General features: G+C 45.0%; 1 protein-coding gene across 1 annotated transcript in view; it reads right to left on the bottom strand.

Annotated features, from left to right (window-relative positions):
* Nucleotides 1-20098, bottom strand: part of GAS6 (growth arrest specific 6) — a 500934-nt gene that overhangs the window by 153349 nt on the left and 327487 nt on the right. The window contains exons 7-8 of the mRNA XM_086934685.1: nt 6474-6599; nt 1867-1988 (exon numbers count right to left, since the gene is read on the bottom strand). Of these exons, the coding sequence (XP_086790811.1) occupies nt 1867-1988; nt 6474-6599 (248 nt within the window). The remainder of the gene's footprint in view (nt 1-1866; nt 1989-6473; nt 6600-20098) is intronic.

Raw genomic sequence — 20098 nt, 5'->3', positions numbered from 1 at the left:
GGAGTCCTAGACCTCTTGGAATCCTTCCTCACCGACCTTCCTCTTGAATATTTTTTTACCAATCCATACAGGCGAATCCTTTCTCTGTCCTTCAAGGTTCTCTTGGACAGGGTTTGGCAATGGTCTTCAGGCAAACAAAGGATACAGACCTCATGAGAGTCTGTCTTGGCCTTCTTTTTACTACAAGAAGCACAGGAGTCAAAAAGAGAAGGCATTTTGAGTGTTAAAAAAATGCCAAAAACTGTCAAAAAATGACAGAGCCTTACTTCAGAAGGTGGAAGACGTCGAAGTAAGTCAAATAAGTTGTTAAAAAACAAAGATTATTTCTGACTAAAATCAGAAAGAAGTGGAGCTGTGTAACCAGGATCCTTCCTGAAGGAGCCGGAAAGAACAACTGGCCTAGCTGTCACCTCTGAGGCATGATGGGAAGCTGGGGGTCATGAGTGCCTTAAAGGCACATTGCCAGTTTATTTCTATGTTGCTATGTGTTAGCTTTTCAGTCTTTTTAGACTGTGTTTTTTGCAATGCAGCCTGTGAGCTGTCTGTGCTTTCAGTCCTTTATGAGAGGTTCTTCTGTCTGCTAAGCATTAAAACAGATTCAAAACATGTTTTATTGTTGTTTTTCCCTGTTCCTAATGCATGTTTTCATTATATAATGGGGAGTCCTTGCAGCATTATTCAGCTCTGGTGTGTACGAGGCTGCAGTTGCTCATTTTTATATATATGTATATTATATATATATATATATATATATATATATATATATATGTATATAGTTTGGAAATGCATATATGTGGGGCACATATATGATTGTGTTTCCGGGGTCCCGCGCATGGGCGGGAATATTCTAGTGCTTAGGACTATTGATGAGGATCCCCTGGAAGAGAACTGTGATTCACAAAAAAGAATATTTATTTTTGTTAATAAACCTATTCAGACTGTAGCTAGTGCATGCACAGAAGTTCTTTGACACAAATGAATCACATTAGCCTATTTGAAGGCTTCTAACAAGTAACACAAACTGATCATGTCACACTTTGACAGTGGTAATGACATTTTAACCAAAACAGTTTGTACCCAACTGAAAGCTATCATGCTTATTAGCATAGCAAACACAAGGAGATGATGGACCGAGTGCTGAAACTCACCCCCAGTCACAGATCTGGGTGGAATCCATCATCTTTCTTTAGCTCACTTCACCACCTCAGTTCAGACCCAGCTATAAGCAAATCAGTCTTGACCCGGTGCCTCATGGGAACAGTCCAGCCCGAATTGCCAAGTCAGGTCTTCCCTGAACCGGAAGCAAGCATCCTGGGACCGGTTTCTGGGTAACACCCTTCATCAGCCAGGCTAGCTTGAATCCAGTGGCAAAGTGAGCAAGGGACCCACGTCTGGGCATACCCTGCCAACTTGGGCCGAAGAAAGCAAACACAAGGAGATGATGGAGTGAGGGCTGAAACTTTTCAGACACTCACCCCAGTCACAGATCTTGGTTGATCTCTGTACTGGGGTGAATGTATGACATTTTTCTGCATTCTGTTCATCAATTGTTCCTTTTGAATACTTATTAGCATGGACGGACTGGGAACAGCAACCAGACCTGGCAATCTGCTTGACTCACAAGCTATTTTCAAAATTGCAAAAGTGACTGCTAATGACGACGATGAAATCCCATTTACTTAAAACATTTCTGGCCATTGATTCTAACCCCTCTTTAGGTCTCATAGAGCTAGTGATATCTGTTGCCTCGCCCATGTGTCTAATTTCACTTGTGTTTTGTTGAGTGATGAGCACCCCATAGCTTTTAGTTAGGTGCAAACAGAAAAACGTATTAATCAAATAATAAAATACACACACAAAAAATACCTCACAGTTGTTCATGTCACGGGATAGCTTGACTCCGTCTCTTCCATCACAGTGGCAGGTGTAGCTTCCAAGTGTGTTAACACAGGTCTGTTCACACGGTTTATCCTCACATTCATCCACATCTATCAAGGATCAAAGATAACGGAAATAAATGCTGCTACATCCCTACAAATGATCTAGGTCTAGAATCTCCAATGCAAACATCATATGATCTACAATTTGTTCCAGTGTTATTTCTGTTTTCCCCCAAACAGGGATTGAGCCCTACAAGGAAACAATGTGATCCACAATGTAAGTCATGTTAAATCAAATTAGCTTTCCGCAGCTTTGGGTGTATATGAGTGCTAGATTGTTTTTTAATTTGCTCCAAACTGGACACTCACCTAATTCAGTTATATAAAGTCATACACAAAAGAGAACAGTAGCATGTTTAATGCCACCAAGGATTAGCATATCAATGCAAAGTGAAGCATAAGGGTCTACATCAATAAAGAGATTGAAAGCGGGCCCAGTTAACTAAAATAACAAGGTTTAACTTGAGTAAATAGCCTTTCAAAAATATCAGGAATCAAAATAACCTAGTAGAGCTTGAATAAATGATGGAATTAAAGGAAAACAGAAAAACGCTTTTGACTACCTCTACATGATGAGGTACAACTTTTCAAGAACGTAAAATACGGATTACAACCAACCATGGACACCTCTGGCAAATATGTGGTCAGTCAGTGAAAGGAGTTGTCTTTGTTCTGGAGAACAAAGCAAGCAGTGGTGTTGTATTCTAAATGAAGTACGCTGGCAAAGAAAAATAGTTAGCCACATGGAAGAAAATGTCCCACCACATAGCCTACATTAGGGCAGAGCAGAACCACCAAGTGGTCCATTCTCTGGTTAGAGCTTCATTAGTGTTGTGCCAGAGATATTTAGGCATAGAAGGATTCTCTATTGATGAAGGATGCCCCACTAATGAAACACTGTTTCCAGTTATGTTGACAGACAACTCATGATTCTCTGGGTAAACAATTTGTTATACTGTAGTCTGGCACATATTTTGCCTAGGCACAAACAATGAGGTTTGCAGATCAATTTAGGGAAGTCAGACTGCTGGAATGAATCCCGGACCTATCGAAAGTAGCCAAACAACCTTTTCACTTCTACCAAACGGGTGATAAGATCTTAAGGTTTCCAAAGGTTTTCCTCTTTAATATCTGGCATAACTCAAACAAGGCAGGAGAAACTCCAGTAATACATAATTTGCCTCATAGTTTTAGAAAGGTGAAGCAGGCCCTTATTCATGCTTCCCTGGCTAGCAGTGCTTGAATCAGCTTTTCGAAAAAAGGTGTAAAAAAATTCTCCCTAGATAAGGAATCTTGACAGCTTCCCAAAAACTAGTCCTTAGAACATGGCTGACTGTAGGACCATTCAAAATAGTTTCATGGACTGGTAATTTTAACATTTTATTTGACAGTTTTCTAAAGCACAGACCAGTCTGAATAGATTATAAGACTTAACACACAAGTTAAAATTTACCAAGTATAACAGTAGACTTCAAAAAAAGAGAGGGTCTAAGCATAAAGGAGTACACTCAATTTGGTAAAAGACCTGGGAAAAAATGCATGATAGACTAAACAGAACAAATATATAAAGTCTTGATCCAAAAACATTTAAAGCATGCTAGAGAAAAATAATGGGCAAAGGACACCGCTTAACTAAATAATACCCTAAACAAAGTTTATATTTTCGTTTGGAAAGAGCCCAAAAATGTATCCATAATGAACAACACCAGCATCCCAAGTTTGAATATTGTTGGCTGGACATGAGGGACTAAGTAATTGTCCTAGATTTACTCAATCTAGAAGTTTCCTGACCTAGGATGTCTGTGCTTATGCACCAGATGCGTTTTAATTTTTCTTATGTGCTGAAGGAGTCTCAAATGGACGACTGGGTGATAAGAAAGCACCATTTACCCTCAGACTGGCCTCCAACAACAGTCAGTACAAGCTCTCTAATTTAAAAGTAAGGTGTAATCTTGTTTTACTACCCAACAATCAATCTGGCATCAGCAAGTGGATTCTTGTAGATGACAAGTAGCAAGTTGACTTTTCATTTGAAAAGGTAACTGAGAAGGAGGAAAGAGAAAAATCTACACTGGAGAGTACTAAGGTGGTTTCTTCGATCTCTCACCTTGGCCCAGGAATACACAGAGTGGAAAATGGGGATAAGTAGAGAGATCCAACAACAGTGGTCCAGCAGGGGCCCGCTGAAACTCAAGTCCATAAATATTTTATCATTTCCTACTACTCAGAGAGAGGAGTGCAAGGATTGAGGAGAGAAGCAGCAGTAGACGGGAGCTCCCACTGCAGTCATGATTTCCAGCTCCAAACTGTATATTGGGAGTATCCATTTTATGCAGAGAGCCATGTTAAAAACCAAAATGTCTCCAGCATAGGTTCTTATAGTTTACAAAGATGCGCTTTTAGAGGAATTACAGTAAAGGTCTATGAGAATTTGGTCTGACAATTATTTTTGTGAGAAAAAGCCCAAAGAAGTAGGCCAGGCTTCTGCTTCCCAAGACGGTTCAGATGACCGTCTGGAGTACCGACGGGCAGAGCGGTGCTTCATCTTCCTGAGCCGCAGCCAGGTGAGGTGAGGTCTTGATCCCTTGCTGACTAGTGGCTAATCAGTCCACATGCAGAGGAATTGACGTACATCCAGGATTCCTGGTGTCATGGTTGTACTTTTTATTCTTATTATTTGTTGTACACATTGCAGTAGCAATTCAATTGAGGTCCTGAGGAAGGCAGAGGAAATGAAATGAAATGAAAAATTGCACTTGTATAGCGCATAACTACCCGGAGGCCTCGCAGCGCTTTAGACTGATTACTGTGTCGGGCTACCGGGTATCTTAGTACGCTTTTGTGAACAAGTAGGTTTTTAGATCTCTCCTGAATGACATTCGGTTGTTATTTTGTCTGAGGGTTAGAGGCAGGGAATTCCAGAGCCTTGCCGCTGTGTGAGTGAAAGAGCAACCACCCCAGCGGGCTTTATTGACTTTTGACGTGGTTGCCAAATACAGTGAAGCAGAGCGAAGGGCATCTTTTCCTCATTGTTGCTGAAACATGTCGACCGCTTTATCACTAATGACTGTTATTTGTTGAAAGCTTTCCTCTTTTGCACTGTTTTTAGGTGTGGGCACTGAGCAATAGCAATAAAAACAAGTTTTCTCTCAGTTACCCAATTTTAATTCCCACTTTTTATTTAACTTTGCACTGCAATAAAAATATTTAAAAATATATAATCTTTTTCACCCATCTTAAATGGTAATCTTCTCACATCTGTAGGTCTTCCAGTGTTCCATAAGTTGGTATGGGATATGATTAACAGGTCCCAGCATTACCATCAACGTTTCACTGTGGAAATATCAAGAGGAGACCCAGATGATGACTAAGGGTGGCACCGGCTGGTGACTGATGGGTATCCACACTCTATAAAAGATATTTTATAATGAGCTTAATCCTCAGTGTAGTTGAGCCTTGTTCAGATTGTTTAGATTTTTGAGTTGATATATCAGTGAGATCGATTTTGATTGTTCTGGACCCGTGGACATTCTTGTGTAGTACAGGCTTCTGCCAGCCCAATAAATAAACGTGGGGAAGTTATTTTGAAGATAATCAATGATAATCAATGCATAATATAATAGAACAAATGAAACAAAAAAAGCCAACATACCAGATATGAATAATCAAATAAATAAATAAATAAGTAAAAAGCACAAGGGACAAAATACTTTTTTCCGAAGATGCTCACAGTCTGAATGCCATTGTTGCCAAATACCAAGACTGCCTAGTCTTGAACTCAACTAGCACCTCTTTCTTCTACTGCCCAGCATTTGCCATCTCTCTATCAGTCTCCTCCTAGTCCTATTTATTTGTTGCTTTTTACCTCCCCCTTCTTTCTTGTCCTCCTGCTTTCTCTCTTTTCTGCCTTTCTCTCTTCTCTACCTTAAAGTCTGATGATGAAAAATGAATAACTCCTGAATAAATGCACGAATTAAGCAATGACATTAACTTATTAAAAGTATTGAGAGGATGTGGCCTAACGGCTAGAGCGGTTGACCGCAAAGTTGGAGACTGGGTTCGAGGCTCGGCAGGGATGCTCAACATACTGTGATTCTGGGCAAATCACATATTCTCCCTCAACAAAATGAATGTGTCTGTCTGTAACGCAACTGGTGCTCGTGTAAAGCGCTCTGATACCTTTGGATCGGGTTCGCAAAATATGAAACTACCCCCCGCGAAAACAAATGGTAAACAGGCAAAGATCTTCTCTAGAGAAGCATGGCTGGAGAGCAACAATAGTCGTAGAAGGTGCAAGTGTCTTCCACTGAGCTATCAAGGGGACAAAGCAACTTGAATGAAAAATGGAGGAGCAAGCTCACAAGGGCAAAACTGGACTATGACATTAATGTTATGTCCAGCAAAAGCAGAAGTCGTATCAGCAAGACAAGACAACGTGCCACAAAGAAATCTGAGGATAAACAGAATTTGAGGTCCCAGCAACATCAAGCAGGTGTGACTGTCAAAAGCAAACAAAGGAATGATCATACTCACCCTCACAAGCTTTAGCCACTTCATTGTATTTATATCCCTTGTCGCAATGACAGGAATAAGAGCTTATGTGATTTCTGCATTGCGCTGTTCCACAAATGGTAGGTGTTTCCTTGCACTCATCAATGTCTACAAAAAACCCAAAGACAATACAATGAATGTTATTTCAGATCAGCTTTGTTCCATTCTGTACCTAAGATAAGGTTGGACGAAAAGCCTATTTACCATGAAAAAATCATGGCAAGAGAAGAAAAATAATGCAATTTGATTAGCTATGGAATACATTGTCTGATAATATTTCCAGGCGTTATAGACCCTGTTGTTGTGTCAGTACTTGTAATTGCGTTAATGAGACTTCCACAACATCATATGAGTTAAAGTGTATTTTATTTTTTTTTGTCTCTCCAATTTGTGTCAGCAGAATTTGCCGATATATTTATGATACTAAGACTGGATTATATTTCACTGTCTCCTTAGACTTTTATTTATCTTGTATTTTATTGGTTGCACTGTGCATAGATGGGCTTTCATGGTTTTATTTTTTAACCCGAATAAAGCTTATTGAAAGTGAAAGTGTCCAGGCTCTGGGAAATGTGTGGGCTATGAAAATAGTACCAGCAAATCTCGTGCTTCAATCTGATAAAAACTTTCATTGGGAATGGAGTGGTGTTTTACCTTGCTATATTCCTTTTTTGCCGCACAACTTTTGTAAGCATCATTCTGGCCAAAACTTGACCTAATTGTCATCAAAGTCTGGAAAGATTGCTCAGTAAGTTAACTTTTGCTGCTGACATCTGCTGTGATATGTTGCTCAAGATTCCTAATGTCGGCAAGGCCAAGTAGACCTCTTCCATCCTTCTCAGATTGGTACATTTATTTAGGATTCTTGGAAATGGAAGAAGGGATATGCAGCACTATCTAACAAGTGCTGACAAGGCAAACAAGTATGTGACTTAACCAACAGGTTTGGGTTTCATTTGCTAACAAAGACAGGTATGCACATATTTGCGCACATGTTTGTGCTGAGTCAACTGTATAACCTGCTACACGAAACTGCAAGCTTTGAGATTAAAAAAACATAAACAGGAAACAGACAAAGAAGTCACCGAAAAAGGTAGGCTGGACTGAGAAGAGGCACAAACAGGCAGTGCACGTTTTTGCAAGGCTGCATTTACATACAGTTTTCTCGTCGAGAAGTCCTACATTCAAAAGGTGCACACAGACATGGGCCCAGTGCTCTCTGTGTTATAGAACTCAAATGCATCTCAATGACTTGGCCCAAAATGCCGAATTTGGTCTAGGGTTGTTTTTTTTCCCTGTATAGACATTACATGGCTTAGCAGTGGAGGTTGGACTTTTCCTCTGAGAGCAGATCCAATGATTATTTTCTTATGGCTTGTCACAATCTGAAATGGAACAGTAAGCAAAAGAACATGGACTAGAATGCGACCCAGAATAAGTTCCAGAGTGGCCCATATTTTGGTGGGAGACTAAAACTCTAGCTGCTACTGTCATCACAGCTACTGTTGTCACTGTTGTCCCTGATTTGGTTCTTGCTGTTATTGCAGCTTTTGTTGACACTGTTGTCCATTCTGTGGTTGCAATCTTAGGCACCACTGTTGCCCTTGCCTTGCTGGTACCTCTTGTGCTGTCATGGTGTCAGAAGTGACCACTGCTGGGTCGAGCAACAGTTGCTGTTGTTGCTGTGCTGGCAGAGGTTGCCGCTGTCATGGTTGCACTGATGTCATATTAGCTGTTGTTGATCTTGCTGGTGTGGTAGTTGTGGTTGTTGCTGTAGTTCTTGATGTGGTTACAATAGAGTTTGCTACTGTGGCCCCTTCTGTTGTGTTTGCAATCCCTGTTGTAGTGACAAATGAAACCATTGTTATAGTTGCGGCTGCTATTTTTGGTGTGGTGGCAGCTGTACATACAACTGTGTTCCTTGCTATTGTTACAGGGACTCTGGAAGCAGTCATCATTACAGTGGTACCTACTGTCCTTGCACCTATTGCCGCAATCGATGTTGCTACTCAGGGCAACGCACTGAAGTATACAAAAAGTGATGGATGGATTGCTTGTATTAACCTCGGACCCTGGTAATTACTCTGGGCCGCATTCCAGTCCCTCATTATTTTGCAAATCATGCCACCTCAGTGGAATGTGTATGCCCAGAGGGGAGTCCCATGCTCACCAAGGAACCAAGCTATACCTGGCTGATAAGCCCTAAGACAAAACTGGTCCTGGGTTGCTTGTTTTATTGTTCAGGGAGTGCCTGGCCTACCAATTCAGGCTGGACCGTTCCCATTGGAGAAGGGTTAAGACTGATTTGCATATGGTTGGCTCTAAACTGAGGTAGCATGGTGTGCAAAATAACAGTGGACTGAGGGCGTCCCTAGTGATTACCAGTGGATGACATTAATTCAAGCATTCCATCCATCACTTTTTTTAACACATTAGTTGTTGCTGGTGGTTGTGGTTGTTGCAGCGGAAGTGGCAGCTTCTGTGGTGACCATTGTTGTTCCTCTAATGGTTCGAAGTGTGTTTACTGTTGTTGTTCCTACCTTGCCAGCAGCTGCTATTGCTGATGTTGTTCATACCAAGGTGGCAACTGTGGTCGCTGCTGTAGTTCTTGCAGTGGTTACAGCAATTGTTGCTTCTCTTCTGCCTGCTGTGTTGACAGCTAGTGTTGTCTCTTCCATGGTGGATGTTGGGATCACTGCAATTCCAGCAACACTGATTACTGCTGTTCTGAAAGTTTCTGTTGCTGCTGGCTACGCACACCAGTGTCAGAGGGAGCCCTGGTTGCTCACCAGTGCAAAAATACAATGCAATGCAAAACGACTAACTGATCAAATCAAAAATTACATCCTTTCGGAATTCTCTTTTTTTAATATCACATGAATTCTGACAAACAGTCAGGAGCAGTCACCGCCCTGACCTAAAAACAAGTTCTTATTAGTGAAGTATTATTTCAGGGAATTGGAGCGGGGCAGCGGATGTGAGATGTAGGTTATCGGCCTTTTCACCGCGAGTTAACTAATACGTTTCAGTAGTGGTGATACCACCCCCTGCCCTCCGATGCAAAAAGACACTAGAATAGGAGTCTTTTGATTTTTACTTCCCGTACTCACCCATTGAGGTTAGAGTTTTTCACCATTAGCGATTTTTGCTAATTTGGTCACAAGGAATTAGGATTGGGTGTGCCTTTTAGGGGGCACATACCATCCAATTCCCTGTTTTTGGTCCTGATGAAAACCTGGTATATTCCATCTATGGTTGAAACATGTAGACTAGTACACATATAGAGATACCTTTGGTCGTAATCACCCTCATAGTATCTCGCCTCACTTTTTTAATATTGTCCAGTTGCTTGTAAATGAAATGTATCTGTCCACTAAGTCAAACCAGGACAATTTTTAACACACCTTTTCTGCACTTACACTCACAACCTGCTCCACTGTGTTTCAGGTGTTGTAGCATACCCTGGTGACGCTAGGCCGCCAGGGTGGACCCCAATGATGAAGCATGTCACCACTAGGCTGGTGAGTGAGGGGTTTTTAACAAAAGGATAAACTTTTTCCTTTTGTCAGTCAACCACCCCATTAGGAACTCTCTTGATCTTTAATGGTGGTACTCCTCCTTTTGTTTACTTAGTCCTTCCTCAGGGGAACATGAGTACTCTCCGTTCACTTAAGGTGAACACGATCCCTTGCACTCCCTTTTGTTAGTCTATATAAGTAAAGTACGCCATACTTCGATTGCTACAATAGTTCATTGTGGATGCGTTAACAATCGATGTGGCGTGTGGTTGTGTGTGTGGTTGTAGGTGTTGTGTGTGTGTGTGTGTGGTTGGGTGTGTATGTTTGGTTGGGTGTGTATGTGTGGTTGGGTGTGTAAGTGTGGTTGTGTGTGTGTGCGTGGTTGGGTGTGGTTTTGTGTGTGTATGGTTGGGTGGTTGTGTGTGGTGGTGTGTGTGTGGTTGGGTGTGGGTGTGGTTGGGTGTGTGGTGGTGTGTGTGGTTGGGTGGTTTTGTGTGGTTGTGTGTGTGTGTGTGGTTGGGGGGGTGTATTGTTGGGTGTTGTGTGTGGTTGGGTCTGGTTGTGTGTGTGGTTGTTTGTGTGTGGTTGTGGGGGGGGGGTGTGGGTGTGTGGTTGTGTGTGTGGTTGTGTGTATGGTTGTGGTCATGGTTGTGTGTGTGGTTGTGTGTGTGGTTGTGCAACCTTGTTTCCTAAATGGGTTGGTGGCGGGAATGTAGCTCGACCACTTGATCCAGTTTTTAATGACTGGGTCCTGCTTGCATGTAGCAGTGCTCCCAGTGCGGTGTTTTGCACATGGTCTCTCCACACGAAGGCTTCACGCTAAAATCCAATGCTGGCATCTCTGCTTAATCACACTGTGACCCTGGGCAAATAACCCCCCTTTCCGTGTTCTTATATAGTACGCATTTAACTGTATTATCATTAACTAGCGCGTCATCACTTGAGCCAGGAAAGGAACACGTTTATCTGACGAACTGCAAAAGCTCTTCTACAGCAAGTAGTAATAATAACCAGCACTTACCCTCAGATTATATGTTTTGTCAGGCAGTGAGTCACTGCACTTCTCACCAGGCTACACACCTTGCCAGATAGAACAGCAGTTCTCACCAGAGAACGAGCACCCTCAATGACTGCACTTGTCACCAGTGAGCAGGCACCATCAGATAGTGAGTGCCTGCACTGCTCACCAGACCACAAGTGCTCTTGATGTGTTCCCATACTTCTCATCGGACTGCAGATGGCACCAGACGCGGAGTTCCTGCACTGGTCACCAAAGACCATGCATCGTCAGAGTGAGCGCCTGTGCTATTTACTGAACGTCGAGCACTGTCAGTGTGTTACCTGCACTCCTCATTAGACTACGGGTGGTGTGAGACATCGAGATTGTGCACGTCTCTCCAGAGAACAGACACTGTTAGATAGTGAGCGCCTGCACCATTCACCCGACTGCATGTACTGTCAGTGTGTGTTTCTGCATTTCTTAGCAGACTACAGGTGGTGTCAGACATCGAGTTCCTGCAGAGAACAGACACCTTAGATGCTTGCAGTGTTCACCAGGCCACAAACACAGTCATCGGACTACAGATGTCCTCAGACACTGTCAGCATGTTTCTGCACTATTCATCAGACTATACATGGGGTGTTAAACATCGGGTTTATGCACGTCCCTCCAGAGAACAGACACCGTTAGACAGTGAGCGCTGCAGTATTGAATGAGCACCCTCAATGACTGCACTTGTCACAAGTGAGCAGGCACCGTCAGATAGTGAGTGCCTGCATTGCTCACCAGACCACAAGTGCTCTTGATGTGTTCCCATACTTCTCATTGGACTGCAGATGGCACCAGACGCGGAGTTCCTGCACTGGTCACCAAAGACCATGCATCGTCAGAGTGAGCGCCTGTGCTATTTACTGAACGTCGAGCACTGTCAGTGTGTTACCTGCACTCCTCATTAGACTACGGGTGGTGTGAGACATCGAGATTGTGCATGTCTCTCCAGAGAACAGACACTGTTAGATAGTGAGCGCCTGCACCATTCACCCGACTGCATGTACTGTCAGTGTGTGTTTTTGCATTTCTTAGCAGACTACAGGTGGTGTCAGACATCGAGTTCCTGCAGAGAACAGACACCTTAGATGCTTGCAGTGTTCACCAGGCCACAAACACAGTCATCGGACTACAGATGTCCTCAGACACTGTCAGCATGTTCCTGCACTATTCATCAGACTATACATGGGGTGTTAGACATCGGGTTTATGCACGTCCCTCCAGAGAACAGACACCGTTAGACAGTGAGCGCTGCAGTATTCACCACACCATAACCACAGATGTGTTCCCGCACTTCTCATCGAATCGTGTCAGACACCAACTTTCTGCATGTCTTTCCAAAGAACAGATACTGTTAGATAGTGGGTGCCTGCACTTTCACCAGACCCCAATGCCCTGTCAGTGTGTTCCTGCACTCCTCATCAGAATACAGGTGGTGTCAGACATCGAGTTCCTGTATGTCTTCCCAGAGAACAGACTTCGTTAGATAGAGGGTGGCTGCACTATTCACCACCACAAGCACCGTCGATGTGTTCATGCACTCCTCAGTAGACTACAGGTTGTCTGACACAGACATCGGGTTACTGCACATCTCTCCAGAGAACAGACAACGTCAGATAATGGGTGCCTGCACTATTCACCAGGACACAAGCATCGTCGGTGTGTTCCCTGCACTCATTACACTACAGGTGATGTCAGACATCGAAATTCTGCGCGTGTCTTCAGAGAACAGACACCGCTAGATAGTTAGTACCTGCACTATTCACCAGACCCCCATGTGCTGTCAGTGTGTGCCTGCACTCCTCAGTAGACACCCAGTTGTGTCAGACTCAGACATCGGGTTACTGCACATCTCCCCAGAGAACAGACCCCTTTCACGGGCAGAAAGTGTGATGCCCTGGGGCAACCATGTTCTTTTCGACGTAACTGCTCAAGCTGTCCTTCGGCACGCGCTGGTTGCCATTGCACCCGGCTGCAGAGGTTCCTACCTGGAGCAGAGCGGTGAGCGGCATCCCAGCATCTCCCGAGCCCTGCGGAGGCCGGTCCAGTGCTGGGGAGGGGGCGAGGGAGGAAGTCCTACGGCACAGCGGCAGAGATGAGGGGGCAGAGGGGAGGGGGCCAAAGGAGAGTGGGGAGGGAGGAGAAAGGCGAACATGAAACCGAAAGCGATCGCTTTTGGGAACAAGGCAACAACATAAGTGGCAAACCATTTTAAACTAGAAAAAAAAACCTGAGATGTGTTGCATTGCAAATGTACTGAAGCGCCCAGACGTTAGCTTCAAAGCTCACCCATGCTTGTCAGGATTTCACCCATGTTTTCATCTTGGTTTCTTTTTGCGATACATAAGTCACCAGCTGGTGTGTGTGTGTGTGCGCGCGTGGGTGTGTATGTGTGAGGGGGGTGTCTCTGAGTATGTATGTATGTGTGCATGCGTGTATGTGCGCTCGTGTGTGCGTGTCTCTGTGTGTGCGAATGCGTGTGTGGTGTTGGTGCTTCCCAGGAGTCAGCAGCTGGCCACAGCGAGCGCGTTCGCATGCGCGTGGCCCACTCCGATCGCCTTCTCAGAGAGGAAATGCGCGCGGCCAGGTGCTGTCTCCTGGAAAGCTGCGTCCCTAACAAAAGGTCTCCGGCGAGACAGCGCTTCGCGCTGTAAATCGCCACGAGACCTAAAAAGGGTGGTGAGTATCACAGGTGGCTTAGTAGCACAAAGGGAAATCATTAATTTATCTGAAAGCTCAAATTTCCAATATTTTAAACAAGCAAGACGACTAAAGGTCCAACCAAGTATGTCTGCAACTAGTTTCCGAATATCTACAGAAGAAATGTTCCCAAGCTGCCTGATCTGCAGCACTAACTTCAGTTGTCATGAAGAGGACTTTGGTTATGGGAAAGACCAAGTACAATTATGAACGTTTTTCAAGAGACAACAAATTTCTAAAGCATCCTCATTCGGTTTAGACAAGGGCATCCGAGGCTCTGTACTAAAACTTGAACCTGTTCAAAGTGTGCTTTTCCCCACAAAAACATAAGGTTCGGGAAGAGAGCATAGAAACTTCTCTGGCCAGAACATCTGCACTTCCCACATTTTTTTTCCATACTGAAGCTGGCTTGCTCGCTCAGCGCATGGACCACTTGGCACGTAGTTCTAAAATCAGTGAATAACGAAACGACGAGTTAAAATGATGTGATTGATGAGTGAATTACACAGTTGGCTGTTTGAATCCTCTTTCGGTAAATTTAAAGCCCACGGAGAATCTGCATTGTATTCGATTTCCTACTTGGAAAAATGTAAAACGAGATTGTAAATTGTAATGATAGGACTCGGGCAGCGTGCAGTGCAGGTGGTGCAGGCTAACATTTGCTTGGATCTGAAATTATTCATATTGCAGATGTTTCCCACTTGGGATTGGATAGGAATGTGCAAGGGGCGGGCGCATGCAAACCAGCAAGTTAAGACGACTGTACTATTTGGGTGTTCTGCTATCAGTGGGCTTCTCACAGAACTACGGATTATGCAAACACTAGTAAACAGTGAAGTGCGACACAGTTGCTTCACGTGCTCACATTACTTAAAGTTTCGAAGATTTAAAGGGATTATTCAACTATCACTACCGGTGGTATTAATTAAAAACTCAAGTAAAATAGTATTTATTTTAAGTCAGTTTGAGTCAGTGAGCTACGGGTACAGCCATGATGGTGGAACTCCCTTTGCCCCAACTTCATCACTATAGGAGCAGAAGCACATTGTTATTAGGCTTCCTCTAAGATGTCTGGTAGGGTGGTATGGGAAGAACAGCTGGAAGATCAACTCCTTTGGGCTGCTGTGTGCAAGGCCTTCAGATCAAACAAACAGTGGTATATTCGACCCTTCGATTAATCAGCAGCGTAAGGTGCAACAGCAACACAGGCAAGATGTGGTCACCTCTCTTTAAGCTGTGAATGAATCAGAGAGCAAGGTTTTACCTTTTTCTGCTGCTTGATAAGATTGTGTAAGGCCTGACAAAGGCGATAAAAGTGTAAAAGGTCTTTCTTCATTATATTTATTTACAGGATCTGAGAAGACCACAAGATTCCAGACCACACATTAGAGCGTCAAATGGAGAACGGTTGGGGGGGGGGGGGGGGGGGGGGGGTGATTCAAACAGGAGCAAACTAAATTCTAGAAGTAAGATATACTTTCCTTCTGTTCATGCAGAGCCTATAAGTTACAACATGCTGGGCCAAAATTTGAAAACGCATGGAGTAATAATACATTTCTTTCCCCAAACTTTGAACTATTAAGGATAGTGGTGCCACAGACACCATAGAGGACTAACGGTAGGGCAGAATCCGGACCCGCTGCTAGATGCCTGGATGATTTTGGAGGCTGAAGAGCCAAAACCTAATCTGTTGTGTGCAATGTGTGAGAAATAATGAGAAATAATGAAGCGCTGACCCCCTCAAACTAACACAAAGTCTCCAGAAATGTCAGATGAATGCAGTGGCCTATTTGTTGCAGGCTGCAGAAGGGTTGAGGAGAATTAGGATGAACTCCTCGCTTGGTCTCTGGCACTCACCCTGTCTTCTCTGGTGTTCTTTACATGAATTCCAGTACCAAGCATTATCCAAAGCCCAACTGGAATTCACCTAAGAGACTTTTCTTTCCAGTTGGACAATGATCTTTGCAGTACAACTGAAACTGTCACTTGCCAGGGCCTCAGGATCTATGTTTGTTTATGTTCTGTTTTTGCTTGTGTCTAAAAAGCCTAGCTGGGTTAAAGAATGTTGGTGTTTTGTTTTCTGTATTCTGTTGGAATCAGATTATTAGTGGGAGGTTATGCGGGTGTAACTTGTAACAGTGGTTGGAGGATGAACGAAGGAGTGTGTGGCAATTTACTTCCTGTTGAAATAAACTACTTACCTTCTTTGAAAATGTGGGTTTCCTCTGACACCACAACCGTTCCCTAGAATTGGGGCCCACAAAGGCATGTTTTGGTGTCAGCGCCTTTAAGCTGGCAGGCATTATCACATAATGGTTGACTGACAGATTCTAATAGTTTTAGAGCTGCAGTCAATATGAAAGACTGGCAGGAACTGTAAATTTATTATTTAGGCGATATTGTTAAATGAAGCAGAAATATTGCCCAAAAAGGTAAGACAGTATCTTCTAGGAGTAAGACAATTTTGTTGCTGAAAGGAGATCTTCAAGTGATCGCATACCCTTTACGACAGTCACATTCTGGAGAAGCAATGCTCCCTTCCTGCATTCATGAATGATTCCTTGGATGAACTGTGTGCTTCATCAAGGAGTGGACCCTTTTCCTCAGTGAATGGGCATTATTTATCCATGACCCCATGCAAAAGATGGGACTCAGTGAGCCTGAAGGCAATACTACTTGTTTGAGGGTCCTGCCTTTAAATATCAATTTGACGAGGCATGTTTTAATTCATGAATGTGTCTCCTACAACACAGACTTAAACATCACGCATTTTACTTCTTGTGAATCATTTGTGATTGCCAACTTCAAGTAGGACACAAATGCCTGGAAAAGTGAAAGCTAATTATTCTAAAATCATACTCTCAGGCTAAGAAACGAACCTAAAGGGAGAACTCTATAAAGTCCTTTTAACCACAGCTAGACGGCCAGCTCATTGTGGTGTTATAAAATTCATTAGCCCTCATTACAAATGGCCTGGAAAAATCCCTGAATATCTCCAGCCCTCCAGAATTACCGTCACCACTTGGACAGGCAGAGGGAGGCAGGAATTAATACAGATCACCAAGCCCATTGGAATTATCAGACCACTGGTTATGAGGGACATTTTTGGAAAGAGAGAGGAGACCGGATTACAAGAATTAGTGACCTGGACATCTAATCTATTGCTAAACTGAGGCCATTAATGTGTTGGCTCAGACTCTGGTCAAACGCGTCTAGGCATTATAGAGATGCTTGCAATATTCAAAACCTGCCTTTGCTCTTTTTATGACATTTGAGAAATTGGGGTTATGACGACTCTGAAATTCTCCTGATTTTATTCTGCAGCCTCGCCTGCTTTAACTAAAAAAAAAAAAAAGCTACAGAGAATTTATGGAACATAATTGTTTGCTGGTTCAATCCCTTATTTTGTAATTGTATTTATATAGCGGTTACTACTCCTGACGAGGCATCGAAAAGCTTTTCAGCGAGTAGTACGCTACTCCAGAACCCAAAAGGTTTGAAATCTATTTAGATTGTATTGAACCACAGTATGCCAAAGTGTACTGTGTCTTTAGCATCATGTACAGTCAAATGAGACAATACTCAAATATTTTCTGACCTCTCTCTCTCTTTTGTGGGAAGACCCCAGAGCCTGTTATTCCACCACATTCATCAAAGGCTTAGCTTAAAGTGCTTTATCAGATTTTTGTGGAAACTGAGTTACATGGAGTCATCTGATTCGTCAATCCGAATGTTTCACTTTTGATGCATTGGTCTTTGCAATAACCGGCTGTTTATATTTTGCCTGGATGTTAAGCTAATAATGCTGGTCCCTTGCACAGCGAGAATTTTTTTGATAATGTTGGCACGAATGTAGTTGTGGTTGTGGAAATGCACTTTGCACGTTATTACATTTTAATGCAATGACAGTTTGCATGGTAACCTACTGCATTTTAGGTTTTTACGAATTTATTGTATTATAGTGCTGTACGAAATTATCAATTGTATTCTGCCGTGCCTAAACTTTTTTAAATGATCTACATATGTATTATTTGCTCTGTTTAATGGCAAAATTACCCGAAATAAACATTGGGGATAGTGCTGGGTCTAAATCAAGGGAGGACTCCGGTAGAAATACGTTTTTTAGGTTTTGCCTAGCCAATGCGTACGAAGTACGCATGTGCTAGGAAAAAGCTAATGAGTATAGTATATGTGGCTTGGAATACACCCCCGTCTTTCATTGGCTAGCTCCATAAATGGAGGCTAGCCATTGGAAGACACGTTTGTCCGTCAATCTCGGACCAGATTCGGGGGCGTTCCCGAGAATGTTTGGCTTTTGGCGACGTCACGCTACGTCAGCCAAAAGCCCTCGGGAACGCCCCCTAATCTGGTCCGGCATTGCCGGCACCCGCCTTCCTGCTCGGGGCCGTGAGAAGGAGCCTCGCTTAGAGCGCGTGGAGCGCTTTTGCTGACCTCTAAAGCCGGTGCCCACCCGGCATTGTCCCTTTGTTTCCCCGCCGCGGCCCCCGAAGCCGAGTTCCCCAGCCGAAGGAAGCAGCCGTCCGCCTCCAGCCAGGGCCGCGCTGGGATTGGCCCAGCCGACCGAGCCTCTGCTGAGTCATCGGGAGGAGGAGTGGAGAGCAGGAAGCAAGAGATCTGCTGGAAGGAGAGCAGCTCTCCGAGTCTCTCTGTCTCTCTCATACACACGCCATGCTCTCTCTTCTCTGTCTGCCTCAGTGTTTCTCCGTGGCTCACTCGTCCCCTCGCACTCTCTTAGTCTTAACCCTTCCCTCACCCTGTCTCTCTGTGGCCGCCCCTCTCCGCTCCTCTCCTTCGCCAAGGCCCTCCCGCTCCTCTTTTTTAATGCTTTTCTTATCTGTCTCTTTCTCCCCTCGGTGCCCCTCTCTCTCTTTCCCCGCCCTCCGCCACTCCCTCTCTGCCCGCCCCTCTCACCCTTGCGCTGTCGTTTTCCTTCTCTTCTTGTTGCTCGCTCTCCCTTCTTGCTCGCTGCCGCCTGTCTGTCCCTTCCTCACTGTCAGTCCTGGCGCTCTGCACTCTCTCCCCTCCTTCGCCCCGACCGACCTCCTTCTCACTGTCCCTCACTCTCTTCCTTGCTCTCGGTGCCTGTCCCTCACTCTCTTCCTAGTTCTCGGTGCCTGCCCCTCACTCTCTTTCTTGCTCTCAGTGCGTATAATTCCTCACTCAGTCTCAGCCTTTCCTTGCTCTCGGTGCCTGTCCCTCACTCTCTTCCTTGCTCTCAGTGCCTGTCCCTCACTTTCTTCCTCGCTCTCAGTGCCTGTCCCTCACTCTCAGCCTCTCCTTGCTCACAGTGCCTGTCCCTCACTCTCTTCCCAGCTCTCGGTGCCTGTCCCTCACTCTATTCCTCGCTCTGAGCGCCTGTCCCTCACTCTCTTCCTCGCTCTCAGTACCTGTCCCTCACTCTCTTCCTAGCTCTCAGTACCTGTCTCTCACTCTCTTTATTGCTCTCAGTGCCTGTCCAGCACTCTCTTTATTGCTCTCAGTCAGTGCCTGTCCCTCACTCTCTTTCTTGCTCTCAGTGCCTTTCCCTCACTCTCAGGGCCTGTCCCTCACTCTCTCCCTTGCTCTCAGTGCCTGTCCCTCCCTGTCTCTCTTTCTTGTTCTCAGCGCCTGTCCCTCATTCTCTTCCTTGATCTAAGAGCCTGTCCCTCCCTCTCTTCCTCGCTCTCAGTGCCTGTCCCTCACTCCCAGTGCCTGTCCCTCACTCCCAGGGGGTGTGAGGGAGAGCGCTTCCCTCCTGCCCCGTCGCCGCCGCTGCCTTCTCCCTCGGTGGCCCCGGGGCCCCCTCGGCTGAAGGCGGCTCTTTCAGGCCCGGGCGCCGCGGGACTTCAGCCAAAACCCGCCACAGATTTGCTGAATGAGGCGGTTCAACTAATTGGCTTCACGCGGGTGATGCCAGGCCTCAGGAATGTGCTGTCCAACGGCTGCACTGTGCCCTGCGTGCCCGAGCACCGCAGGGGGCACGGACTGGCACGGCATGGGGGCACAGACAGGCACGGCATGGGGGCACAGACAGGCACGGCATGGGGGCATGACCGGATACTGCACGGGGCACGAACTGTCAGCATAGGGGCACGGACTGGCACAACACGGGGGCACGGACTGGCACGGACCGGTACAGCATGGGGGCACGGACCGGTACAGCATGGGGGCACGTAGGGGGCACGGACAGGCACAGCAAGGGGCATGACCGGATACTGCACGGGGCACAGACCGGTACAGCATGGGAGCACAGACAGGCACAGCATGGGGGCATGGCCGGATACTGCATGGAGCACGGACTGACACAGCATTCGGCCACGCACTGGCAAAACACGGGACAC

Source organism: Lissotriton vulgaris, chromosome 8 (genome assembly GCF_964263255.1).
Source record: "Lissotriton vulgaris chromosome 8, aLisVul1.2, whole genome shotgun sequence".
Classification (NCBI taxonomy): Eukaryota; Metazoa; Chordata; class Amphibia; order Caudata; family Salamandridae; genus Lissotriton; species Lissotriton vulgaris.
The sequence above is the reverse complement of the archived record's forward strand: the minus strand, read 5'-3'. Positions and strand labels throughout refer to the sequence as shown.